This window comes from Dama dama, chromosome 1 (genome assembly GCF_033118175.1).
Source record: "Dama dama isolate Ldn47 chromosome 1, ASM3311817v1, whole genome shotgun sequence".
NCBI classification, from domain to species: Eukaryota; Metazoa; Chordata; class Mammalia; order Artiodactyla; family Cervidae; genus Dama; species Dama dama.
Window position 1 is genome coordinate 38,333,265 of NC_083681.1, and position 14,053 is coordinate 38,347,317.

General features: G+C 38.3%; 1 protein-coding gene across 4 annotated transcripts in view; it reads left to right on the plus strand.

Annotated features, from left to right (window-relative positions):
- LOC133059696 (vitamin D 25-hydroxylase) overlaps window positions 1-8,743 on the plus strand; it is a 30,708-nt gene extending 21,965 nt beyond the window's left edge. The window contains exons 5-6 of one of the 4 annotated variants that reach the window (XM_061147166.1): window positions 1,957-2,077; window positions 8,210-8,743. In XM_061147166.1, coding sequence (XP_061003149.1) covers window positions 1,957-2,077; window positions 8,210-8,228 — 140 coding nt within the window. In that variant the 3' untranslated portion in view covers window positions 8,229-8,743. Of the gene's footprint in view, window positions 1-1,956 lie in introns of all 4 variants that reach the window. The other 3 variants (XM_061147177.1, XM_061147155.1, XM_061147187.1) reach the window with 3 other exon arrangements.
- The last annotated feature ends 5,310 nt before the right edge of the window (window positions 8,744-14,053 follow it).

Here is a 14,053-nt window from a genome sequence, read left to right on the forward strand (position 1 = left end):
GTGACTTTTAATTATTATACCTCATTTCCAAAAACATTGCATCTCCTGTGAAAAAGTACACAGATCACAAGACCCATGGAAGATGGCTTGGAGAAATCTTTTCACTGGGGAAGGGTACACATACAGTCATTTGAAATGAAATGAACTTTTCCTGGGTCAGTAGAACTAAGTGTCACACCTTAGATCTTTCATGGCATATCTCAGGCTCCGTTGCAAAGAAAGCAGAGAATGGAACTAATGAGCTTACAAAAGTACATGACCTGACAAAAGAAGGTAAAAAATGGGCCCTGGGAACTGAAATGCTAGGGCCCATTTATATTCTTTGGGGCTTAAGAAAATCCTTTAATGAACATAACTTCCTCTCAGTTCAGTTCAGTCGCTCAGTCGTGTCCGACTCTTTGCGACCCCATGGACCACGGCACACCAGGCCTCTCTGTCCATCACCAACTCCTGGAGTTTACTCAGACTCATGTCCATTGAGTCGGTGATGCCATCCAACCATCTCATCCCCTGTCATCCTCTTTTCCTCCTGCCTTCAGTCTTTCCCAGCATCAGAGTCTTTTCCAATGAGTTAGCTCTTCGCATCAGGTGGCCAAAGTATTGGAGTTTCAGCTTCAACATCAGTCCTTCCAATGAACACTCAGGACTGATCTCCTTTAGGATGGACTGGTTGGATCTTGCAGTCCAAGGGACTCTCAAGAGTCTTCTCCAACACCATAGTTCAAAAGCATCAATTCTTCGGCACTCAGCTTTCTTTATAGTCCAACTCTTACATCCATGCATGACTGCTGGAAAAACCATAGCTTTGACTAGACAGACGTTTGTTGGCAAAGTGATGTCTCTGCTTTTTAATATACTGTCTAGGCTGGTCATAACTTTCTTGCCAAGGAGGAAGCATCTTTTAGTTTCTTGGCTGCAATCACCATCTGCAGTGGTTTTGGAGCCCAAAACAATAAAGTCAGCCACTGTTTCCATTGTTTCCTCATCTATTTGCCATGAAGTGATGGGACCAGATGCCATGATCTTAGTTTTCTGAATGTTGAGCTTTAAGCCAACTTTTTCACTCTCCTCTTGCACTTTCATCAAGAGGCTCTTTAGTTCTTCTTCACTCTCTGTCATAAGGGTGGTGTCATCTGCATATCTGAGGTTATTGATATTTCTCCCGGCAATCTTGATTCCAGCTTGTGCTTCATCCAGCCCAGGATTTCTCATGATGTACTCTGCATATAAGTTAAATAAGCAGGGTGACAGTATACAGCTTTGATGTACTCCTTTTCCTATTTGGAACCAATCTGTTGTTCCATGTCCAATTCTGTTGCTTCCTGACCTCCATACAGGTTTCTCAAGAGGGAGGTCAGGTGGTCTGGTATTCCCATCTCTCAGAATTTTCCACAGTTTATTGTGATCCACACAGTCAGAAGGCTTTGGCATAGTCAATAAAGCAGAAATAGATGTTTTTCTTGAACTCTCTTGCTTTTTTGATGATCCAGCGGATGTTGGCAATTTGATCTCTGGTTCCTCTGCCTTTTCTAAAACCAGCTTGAACATCTGGAAGTTCACGGTTCACGTATTGCTGAAGCCTGGCTTGAAGAATTTTGAGCATTACTTTGCTAGTGTGTGAGATGAGTACAATTGTGCAGTAGTTTGAGCATTCTTTGGGATTGCCTTTCTTTGGGATTGGAATGAAATCTGGCCTTTTCCAGTCCTGTGGCCACTGCTGAGTTTTCTAAATTTGCTGGCATTTTGAGTGCAGCACTTTCAAAGCATCATCTTTTAGGATTTGAAATAGTTCAACTGGAATTCCATCACTTCCACTAGCTTTGTTCGTAGTGATGCTTCCTAAGGCCCACTTAACTTCCTCTAACATTCCTTAAATACCAGAGTTCCTGAAAGATATGTATTAAACATAAGTTTTGGTAAATAATTTAAAAACTATTATGCCTGCTTTCTGTTTAGGGAGAAGACATTGTCTTGGAGAACAGCTGGCTCGGATGGAAATGTTCCTGTTTTTCACAACATTGCTTCAGAGGTTTCATTTGCATTTTCCACATGAACTGGTTCCAAACCTGAAGCCCAGGTTAGGCATGACATTGCAACCCCAGCCCTACCTCATCTGTGCAGAAAGACGCTGAAAGTACACAGATGTTTTGTGGAACAAGCTGTTCCCCTCACCCCCAAACCTTATTTAATTATGTGTTTGGACAGGAATCACAGCATCATAAAACCAAATGAACAGAGATGTACCTTTAAAAGCAGTACTACTATAATCATATGCATTAGCTATTGTTTTTTCCTTATAAGTCTTATGACTTATAAAGTGGAATTATCTGAGGAAAACAGAGGTGCAAATGGCAGCTCTTGCATCAGTGTCCTGACTTTTTAACCTCTTATTGAGCACCAGGTACCTGTCATCCATTCTTGACTCCAGCTTGATCCTTTCTGATATATTTGCCTCCAATGCCAGTGCCAGCTCCTTTCTAATCAGGTATTGTCTGTGTTACCACACAATCCAGTCCAGTTTCATAGTGGACCAAAGAAATTAGAACCCAAATAAGTGAGTTTGGACTACAGAGGTATTTTATTAGATGGCAGTGGTAGATGACAGAATATATATTTATATAGTATATTTAATATAAAACCTGCTAATACTTTCAAGTCTTACTTCCTACTATAGTTTCATAAGAGTTGTATCATTCTTCCTACATATGAGGGTCCTATGATATATAATAATGATATAATATTGATAATGATATATGATAATGTGTTAAAAAATGACAGGTAGCATGACCTAGATGCTTAATGATGTAATAAAAATCCTGTTTCTTCACATCCCTCAAGTTTGCTTTCCAGATGATACTAGCTTTATCTTAAGGCTGGCTTATGGAATTACATGTTCTTTGCCCGTGTCCTTTCAAGATACTGAGCTTGGATTGTTTTTGGGAGAGCAAGGGAGCTTTTCAGATGTTCCCTTAAAACTGTTCTTTGTGTCCCATAGGTCCTAACTAACCTATGTGTCCACCCATTAAAACTATGTCTTGGGACTTCCCTGTCGGTCCAGTGGTTAAGACTCTGTGGTTCCAATGCAAGGGACACAGGTTCGATCCCTGGTCAGGGAGCCAAGATCCCACGTGATATATGGCCAAAAAAACAAAATAAAAACAAAAAAACCTGTCTTGTGAACATGGAGGCAACCCAAGTGCCCAGTAACAGATGACTGGATTAATAAAATGTGAGATAGATATAGATAGATAGATAGATGCTATTTATTTTCTTTACCTTGCATCTAAGGAAATGTATTTTTCCCTAATCAAGTTAATGTAAACCTGATGAAAATCATTTAAATATGTAGATTCACAACTTGTTAATGTTAGAAGAGGTCTAATCTCACTTGATGTGCTCATTTTATGGCCAAGGAAGTAGGCGTTCAGACAGGGAAATGAAGAGCATGGCCCTCTTTCACCTCATGCATGTATTTTTTTAATCCAAACTGTTTATTGGGATGGTTCCTCACTTATCCTGATTCAGAGTGCTTTTAGTGCTTCCATCTGAAGGAGCATCCTTTTGTAAGCCTTGTTTTTCCTGCTGTGGGCTGGCGGAGTCTTGCTGACTGTGCCAGAGTCCCAGTTAGCACATGGCTAACAATGGTGGTGATCTACAGCATTCTGGGCATTTCACATCCATGAGGTAAGAACTGCGGCTCTGTCCCAGGTACTTCTTTTTGTGTAGTCTCTTCTCTTCTGAAGAGGGATGAAGGAGCTTCTTTGTAAGATGCACATTCTTGTCAGGAGGTCATCAGACCATCTCTTATTCTTCTTACTCACACCCAATAAGTTATACTATGCTTTATAGTTCATGTGAGCGACTGAACTGAACTTACAGTTCATAAAGTTGTTTTCATACTGGCATACTTGACTATTTTCAGCCAATTTTAACTGGTAAAAATAAAATACTGCAATTTTAGAAAAATATAAATTAACATGAATTTAATAAGTAATCCATAATGGATAATATTTCTTTTTTGGAACTATATAGTAACAGACTATTGATCTACTATAGTGAGAATGCCTTCTCTCTGATCAGTCAGTGGTGAGCTACTAACTTAAAATGTTAGAATTCACTTATGGTTCAAGATGGCAACTGAGCATACTTAATTCTTCTCTACAAATGCCACTGAAATAACCAAAAGGATAGAAAAAGGGATAAAGGCATTGATGATGGGGTTGGAGGGATATATTAGTGAATCAGCTACTTCCAGGTTCTAAAAGATGGAATGTAAATTGGATAATATTGAAAGAACCACAATAGGACCATGCATAGACAAAGCCTGAGGTAGAGATAGGAGCTCATTCTTCACAGCTGATTATGGAAAAAGCAAGTAGCCAAGGAGAGTAGTACATTAAGGACAGCAAGAGTGGAAAGAAATCATGTTGATGCTCCTGTCCCCATACTGCTTTCTCTTCTTGTTTGTGCAGCTATAGAATGTGCTCCCAGTGCTAAAGTAAATGTTTAAATAAATTGAGTACTATGTCTGGGAGGTAGTGGTGCTTCTACATAGGGATTGGAGCCGTCAATTGGCAGCCCCTTAATTTGGTCTGATTTTGGACCTAAAGTTCTACATAACCAAAATGATTAACCAGGTGGAAGGGCAAATTTCAGTCAACCAAGTGATGACTGGGGAAACATCAGCAAAAGGGCTAGTGATAAGAATTGAATGTATTTAACTATAGTACTAACACTAAAACAAAGGTTGGAATAAGTGCAACAAAATAATGTGTAAAAGTTTATACTCTGACAGTGTGGAAATAATGTATCTAACAAAAATAAATGAGAGGAAAAAAGGGTGGAAAGTAGAATAAATCTCATTGCTTCATGTATAATAGTTAGAAGTCAAAGAATATAATTTGACAAATCAAGTAGTAAATGTTTGAGTAAATTTAAGAGTATAAAAGTAAATGGTAGTAATACTGCTTAAAATTGGGTACTGGAAGACATGGAAGAAGAAAACATCCATGTTAATTTATTATTCTTAGAAGAGAAGCAGATATTATCCAAACATATTATATAAAGGTATAAGCATAAAGATGACCACTAAATCAAAAATACAAGCCCACAAAAAAAAAAAAAAAAAAATACAAGCCTTCCTAAATGTCAGGAGAACTAAAATTAATATTTTAATAAAGAACAGATTATATGAGAGAACTAAAAAGGCTTATCTTACCTATTAAAACTGTATTCAAATTGGATCACAGAGATAACTTGATGATATAGTTATGTTGTATATGAGAAACATCTAAAAAAAAAAAAGTTAAGAATGTAAGGATGAGTAAGGTCATACCAGGCAAATGCAAATAGAAAGCATGACTCATGATCTTAATAAAACAAGGTAAAATTCAAGGCAGAAAGCATAAGCAAGACAAAGAAATTCACTCTTTAAAGACTCCTAAAGACTTCACTCCTAAAGACTCTGACTCTAGAAGAAGTTACAATAATTATGAATAACTGTTGCACCAAACAACAGTATCTTTGATGAAGCAAAAATGGCAAGAGGTACAAGGAAAAATGTATGGATGTATATTAATACTAAAAAACGAATTCACTTCTCTCAACCTAAGACAAATCAAGTGGATCTCAAAAAATAAAGATAAAGAAGACCTATACTAAGAATTTGCTGGTTGTTCAGTGGTTAGGACTCCACTCTTCCACTGCAGGGAACACAGGCTTAATCCTTGGTTGGGGAACTAAGATCCTGCGTGCCCTAGAGTGAGGCCAAAAAGAGTCGTCTGTACTGCATAATCAGTAAGGTAGAACTGAGGAATACACATCAAATTTTATATCTGATAATAGAGTATGCCATTTTTATACATGTTGATGAAAATTGACCACGCAATGGATCAAAAGTTGAACTTTGAAAAATTTCAGAAGTATAAATATTATAGATTTCATTATCTGAGCATAAGATAATAAGAATGGGTATTAATAACGGAATAATAAAACCAAAATTGCCTTTGTATCTTGAAATTAAAATTGTAAAATAATCACTAGACAGGGGGAAAACACAAACAATAATTGGAGAATTTCTAGAAAACATGATAAAAACATCAGAATCTATGGAATACAGCTGCAGTTGTCTTCAGAAGAAAATTCATAGCCCTATGTACTTGTTTAGATGAAAAAATAAATCTTGAGAATGAGCTAGGCATGCTTTTTGTAAATTAGAAAAACAGCAAACCAAAGGAAAGTAGAAGGAAAAATTACAAATTCTGGATAAGCAGGAATTAATGAGTTAGACAATAGAAAATAAGACCAATAGGTTGTATCCTTTTTTTAAAAATCCATATGCTAAATCAAGGGTCAACAATTTTATACTTCACAGGTGAAATTTGGCCCACCATCTGTTTTGTATGACCCCAAGTTAATGGTTTTTACATTTTTACATGCATGGTTAAAAAAAAGAATGGCTGAATGAGGGGAATTAGGGTAAATGGGTCAACATGTGATAAAGCAATATAGGAAAATGTAAATTCTAGCATCTAGACTGTTTAAGGGTGTTTCTTCTATAATTCTTTCAACTTTTCTGTTTGAAATTTTTGATAATAAAATATTGGGAAAAAAAAAGAAAAAAAAATATTGGGAGGAACACTAAAAACAAACAAAATAATATTTTGTGATAAATGAAAATTTTCTGCATTTCAAATTTAATGTTCATAAAGTTACATCTCTTTCCTGAAAGAGAATTTTAATAATTGTAAGAAATTGATTTGTAAAACTCAGTGCAAAGAAGTTTGAAGACCTGAATGAAATGGATAATCTCCATGAAAACATAATTTACCAGAGTCTAGTTTTCATAAAGGAAAAGTTGCCAAAGATGACCTTCAGAAAACTATTTGAGCTCTTCTAGAGCATAGAATGGAGGAGGAAATGGCAACCCACTCTAGTATTCTTGCCTGGATAATTCCATGGACAGAGGAGCCTGGCAGGCTACAGTCCATGGGTCGCACAAGTCAGACACAACTTAGTGACTAGAGAGAGAGCTAGAGAGAGCATAGAAATGAAAAGGAAATTTTTTTCTTTTGGCTGCTTCACTCAGCATATGGAATCTTAGTTTCCAGATCAGGAATCAACTTGTGTCCCTTGCATTGGAAGCACGGAGTCTCTGAATCACTGGACCACCAGGGAACTCCCCTGGATGTCAATTTAAATGTCCTAAATAAGTTACTAAGAAAGGATCCAATAGTACATTTAAAAATTAATACATTCCAATCAAGTCAAGTTTACTCTAGGAATATATGAATGGTTCAATATTAGAAAATGTTATTATTATTAATCATTTACAGAGAAAACTCATATGGACAAGCTCATACATACTGAAAAGATACTTGACAAAATTTAGCATTGAGTGAAATACAAATTGATAGAATGAATACATCAATATATACACATATACACCTCTAGGGGACTTCCCTGGTGGTACAGTGGTTAAGACTCCACGCTTAAGGCCATGGTGGAGGTTCAATATCTAATCAGGGAACTAAGATTCCACATGCTGCATGGTGTGACAACAACAACAACAACTATATATATATATATATATATATATATATATACATACCCACCGGAGAAGGCAATGGCAACCCACTCCAGTACTCTTGCCTGGAAAATCCCATGGGCAGAGGAGCCTGGTGGGCTGCAGTCCATGGGGTCCCAAGGAGTCGGACACGAGTGAGCAACTTCACTTTTTATATATACCCACACATGCAAACAGCATATATATACTCTACAATATACTATATATATATAGCAAATAGTATAACTATAATGTGTATTATATATGTTGTTGTTCAGTCACCCAGTTGTGTCCGACTCTTTGCAACCCCATGGACTACAGCACGCCAGGCCTCCCTGTCCCTCATCATGTATTATATATACACATTCCAAAACTGATGTGAAAACATTGGAGGGATTCCCTTAAAGTTATAAACAAGAAAAGGAGTCCACTTTCACCATTCTATTTTCACATTGTATTGAAGGTGTTCTCTAGCACAGTAACATTAGATTAAGAGACTTCGAAAGAGTAAAACTTTTTATTTGCAGATAATATGACTGTATTCCTGTACAATCTATGAAAAGAAATAGAAAGTAAGATTATTTAATAAAGTAATATGCTATTTGCTGACAAAGGTTCCTATCATCAAAGCTATGATTTTTCCAGTAGTCATGTACAGGTGTGAGAGTTGGACCAGAAGGAAGGCTTAAGCACTGAAGAATTGATGCTTTTGAATTGTGGTGCTGGAGAAGAGTCCCTTGGACAGCAAGGAGATCAAACCAGTCAATCCTGAAGGAATCAACCCTGAATATTCATTGGAAGGACTGATGCTGAAACTGAGGTCCAGTACTTTGGCCACCAGATGCAAAGAGCTGATTCACTGGAAAAGACCCTGATGCTGGGAAAGATTGAGGGAAGGAGAAGCGGATGACAGAGGATGAAATGGATGATATCACTGACTCAATGGACATGAGTTTGAGCAAACTCCAGGAGATACTGAAGGACCAGGAAGCCTGGTGTGCTGCAGTCCATGGGGTCACAAAGAGTTAACATGACTTAACGCGGGATATAAGATTTACATACAAAAAATCAATAGCTGTTATATATAGAGCAACCATTAGTAGATATACGGAAGAAAAAGTACTATTTTTCAATTTCAAAAAAAATAAAATACTGGGAATAAACATAACATAATAAATACTGGAATGTGTAACCTTTCCCTTCTCTAGGGGATCTTCCCAACCCAGGGATCAAACCCAGGTCACCCGCATTGCAGGCAGATTCTTTACCAGCTGAGCCACCAGGGAAGCCCCTTTTAAACATAACAAGAACTTGCAAAAGATGAGTGGGGAAAACATTAAAACTTTCGTGAAGGAGCTGTCAGGGAGAAAGAAATTTTCCTGTAAATTTCTGCATTCCTCTTGTATATCTAAGAATTAACAAAAATTCAGACAAAATTTAAAAACATATATACATGAGAGGGGCCTCACAACACTGAGTAACTTGCCAAAATGGCTGAAGCCCTCAGGTTAAATACCTTTCTCAGCTAAAGACGAAAGAGGATGATCCAGGTGGGGAAAAGTCAGTTCTGGGAGGTTACCAAGAAGAGCACAATAAACACGCAAGTGTGACGCAGATTTAAGTTGTTGACTTCTCCCAAGAGTTTCTGGAGTTTTGTTCATTTTCTGGTACAGAGACACCCTTACAATTGGAGTTTTCCCTAAAAAATGTAAACTTCACTGAGGTTTTAGAGATTTTCCCAAGTCTGCAGTTTCTCTGAAAATAATCAGCTTAAAACAGTATGTCATAGAGATGAATTTTAGGGTGGCAAATTCTGCTCCCCTACAGAGCTAAAGAGGAGACTTTGACAAATGAATAACTATGTTCTTGGATAAGAAGACAACACAAAGATGTTGGTTCTCCCTAGGCTAAGGTCTGAATTTAATGAAACCATGTAGTTTCTTTTGTTTTTTTTCCCCATAAAACTAGGCAAGCTGTTTCTAAAATTCACATAGAAAGGTAAAAGAATAGCCACAAACAATACCAGTGTGGGGGGTTTACCTCATCAGGTTTTGAAATATACTTTGAGTTTGACTAATTAAAATAGTTGTAATGGCATGGATAGACAGAGTTGAAAAGAAAGAAAGAAATTCAAGTACATAGAAGAATATCAAGTCAGTGGAGTAAAGATGGACTTTTTAGTAAATGGTACTACTACTTTTAGTCATTGGTAACCAGTTAAACATTTGAACCCATATCCCATGGCATATGCCTTGATATTACTACTATAGACTGAAAAAAATGCACAGTCTAAATGTTGAGGATTATGCTTTATTTGGGGTATTACTGAAGATTTAAGCCTTAGATACAGCCTCTTAGAGATAAGGGAGAAGGCAGGATATACTGGAGTTTTTGCAAAAAGCAAGCAAACAAAAACTCAGTGGTCGAACATCAAAATATTACTTCTAAATAAGGAAAAACCAGACTAATAAAGTTAATGAGTTTAGCACTTTTCTATGTATGGATAGATGCACGTCTGGGCTTATTTAAACTCTCCCTTTGACATGCACCTTAACTGTCTATAGCCAGTATCCTGTTTTTTCTCCATTCAGGATGTGCACAGTGGTTGTGATGGGTGGGGTGGGGTGGGGTGGGGGTAGCTGCTGCAATGGCTGAAGGCTGAATGGCTGTTGCCTCCTTTGTTGACATTCTGTAAACTCTTTTTTTGTTTTGTTTAATATGATTTATCCCGGTGATCTCTCCATATTGCTACATTTAAAACTTCTTTATTCTTTATATAGTGTTACATATTCTATTGCAGGATATACTATAGAAATATAAAACACAACATAAAAACAACAACATAAATCCACTACAAGGCAAACAATAGTATAAGTGGAAACAAGCTGGGAAGAAATAGGCAAATCTTATTGCCAACAAATGGCTAATCTCCCTCATATAAGAACACTGAAGGAAAAGTTTTAATAATGCATTAGAAAACATTGGTCAGAAAGAAAGAAAAGAAAGTGAAGTCACTCAGTCGTGTCCAGCTCTTTGCAACCCCGTGGACCCTACCAGGTTCCTCCATCCTTGAGATTTTCCAGGCAAGAATACTGGAGTGGGTTGCCATTTCCTTCTCCAGGAGATCTTCCCGACCCAGGGATTGAACCCAGGTCTCCCGCATTATAGGAGGACACTTTACCGTCTGAGCCACCAGGGAAGCATTGGTCAAAGGGCCAGTTATGACAGTTGACATAACATACACCACATTGTAAACATCTAAAAAGATATCTAAACCTCACTCAAAGAAATGCAAATGTAAACTTTACTAAGATAACATATCTCTTCTACCATATAGCAAAAATCATAGAACTGTTAGGGGAAACACACTGACTGAAACTGCCCTCCTGGCCAGCCACCACGGTAACCATTTGCTTGAGTTATTATGACAGGAGGTCCTGGTAAGGATCATGGAATTAACAAGTCACCAAAAACTGGAAGAACTCGGGAATGGTCAAAAGGAGACATCTCATATCTGACCACCTCCCAGAATTCTCACTCTCATTCATCTTGGCTGAGCAATGCCTGTGCCACCAGGAAGGACCCTGAGTCAGAATAATTGGCCAAAGACAATCTGGAAACTAATCCCATTATCATAAAACCTGATGCTCTTAGCCATGTGGCAGAGCAGCTCTTCTGGGTTCCCTTATGCATCTGCTCTCCACGTGGGCACCCTTTCCCAATAAAATCTCTTGCTTTGTCAGTGCATGTGTCTCCTTGGACAATACATTTACGAGTGCCCGCTCTCGGGCTCTGGAAGGGGTCCCCCTTCCTGCAATAGAACTAGACAATAATCACTATTGAGAAGGTAGTGCTGAAACATGCCCTTTCATACGTGGGTGATGAAACTACAAATTCAGACACATTTTCTGTGGAAGGGAATTTGGCATTATCTATCAAATAATAGATGTATTTTGCTTTAGAACGGTTGTAATTCTTAGAATCTCTCCTGCAGTTACACTTGAACACTTAAGAAGAGACATAAGTGCCAGGTTGTTCACTGATGTGTTATTTCTAATAGCAAAAGGGAACAAAAAAGGTCAATGTAACAATACATATCTATTAATAGAGGAATAGTATATCCTGTCATAGGATATACTATTATTATAGTAATAACTTTATAGTCAGGAAGTTTTCTTTGTAGTGAGCTGGAGAGAGCTCCAGGATAAATCACATTAAAAAAACAAGGAACACCAACATAGAGAACATGGTAGCCAACCTCCAAAATACCCTCAGTGACCCTCACCTGGTCTAATAACCTTGTTAATCACAGCTGGTCAGTGGGAGGGATAGAATGTGATGAAAATGGTGGTGCATAAATTCTAAGGCTTGTCTAAAAGCATTGCAACTTTTCACCTTGGTTTCTCTGACTGGGGAAGCCAGCCACCATGCCATGATGACACTCAAGCAGTCCTGGGGAGAGGCCCACATGGAGAGAAACTGAGGCCTCCCACCAACTGCCAAAGAATGGATGCTTTTGAACTGTGATGTTGGAGAAGACTCTTGAAAGTCCATTGGACAGCAAGGAGATCCAACCAGTCAATTCTAAAGGAAATCAGTCATTGAATATTCACTGGAAGGACTGATGCTGAAGCTGAAACTCCAGTACTTTGGCCACCTGATGTGAAGAGCTGACTCCTTGGAAAAGACCCTGATGCTGGGAGGGATTGAAAGCAGAAGAGGACGACAGAGGATGAGATGGTTGGATGGCATCATCGACTCAATGGACATGAGTTTGAGCAAGCTCCAGGAATTGGTGATGGACAGGGAAGCCTGATGTGCTGCAGTCCATGGGTTCGAAAAGAGTGGGACACAACTGAGTGACTGAACTGAACTGACCAATTGCCCAGACCAACTTGCCAACCTGCTAACCATGCAAATGAGCCAACTTGGAAATAAATAATCCCTAAATCTTAAGATGCCTGCAGACCCAGCTATCATCTAATTATAAACCCATGAGAGAGATCCTGAGCCATTTCTAAATTCCTGATTCAAAAACTCACAATAAATATAGTATTTGGTTTTCATCCACAGTTCCTGGCTCACAGTTCCCAAAACCTTGGAGGTTTCCTAAACAATAAGACCAGTGGGAGCAAGTTTTGTTACAGTATTTTGTCTGTTGTCCTCAGTTCCTACAGAAACTCTTCAGAGGCATAAAGGCAAAATGGGTGTCTTGTTATTCATAACAAGCGTTTTTCCACAACAATTGGGTTTATGTTAATGAGGTGATTTTGGAAAGCACCTAAGGACTGTGGCTGGTTGTCTGGGAACCAAGTTGATAAGAGGGTTGAAACTTTCAGCCCCACCCCCTGATTACTTAGGAGGAGACAGATTCTGGAGGTTTAGTTAATCACCAGTGCCTACAGATTTGATCAACCACACCTGTGTAGTAAAGCCTCCATTAAAAACCCAGAAGGCAGGGTTTCGAAGACTTCCCGGTTGGTAAAGCAGAATGTCTCTAACAGGCTACTGTACCAGGCACTAAACTCCAAGAGGACCGAATTTCCTTTGTTGCGCTACGAATCTCGTCATCTGGCTGTTGGCTCCTATGTTTTAATATCTTCAGTAATAAGCCACTCCGTCTGGTGAGTAAATTGGTTTTCTAAGTTCTGTGAGCTGGTCTAGCAAATTGAATCCAAGGAGAGAGAGGGTTGTGGGAGTCTGGTTTATAGCTGGTTGGTCAGAAGTACAGGTAACAACATGGACTTGAGACTGGCATTTGAGGGGGAGCTGTTTTGTGGGACTGAGCACTCAGCTTGTGGGATTTGATGCTGTCTCTGGGTAAACAGTGTCAGAGTTGAATTGTAGGACACCGAGGTGCTGTCGGAGAATTGCTCATTGGTGATGTGGGGGAAACCACACTCCTACATAGAAGTTTGTTCCAGAATGTTTTTTTTTAGGTTTGATTAAAAAAATAAAACAAGTTTGACATTTAAAAAAAATCTAGATTTCTCGTAATACATTTTTTTTAAAAAAATCTAGATTTCTTGTGATATCCATATTTTCAGCTTTTCTTTAAAAAAAAAAAAAGAAGTGACATTCCATCAATGCTGGGCTGGCATTTTGAATAGCAAAAAACAATTAGAGCTGAACTGTGTTTTTTTACATGATGTATACAGATTCCACACTATCGAAGTTCATGTCATCATTTGGACGTTCTGTCTGGTCTCATGGGTATTTGAACATGTCTCCCCCGCTCCCCATCATCTGTAAACATTGAAAGAAAGCTTCCACTTTGGTTCCCCTGTGAATCTTTGCTTCTCCCGGCTAAAATATCATAGGTTCTTTATCTGATTTGGCTCTTATCACTCGTCTCTGGACTTTTAATTTACCAATGTTCCATTTATTTTATCTGGCTCTTTCAGAATGGGGTGGATGCAGACAGTATATTTTGAGGAATGCAAGTTAAGACACTTTTTGCTTTTTTATTTTTTTCCTTAACCAGAGGAA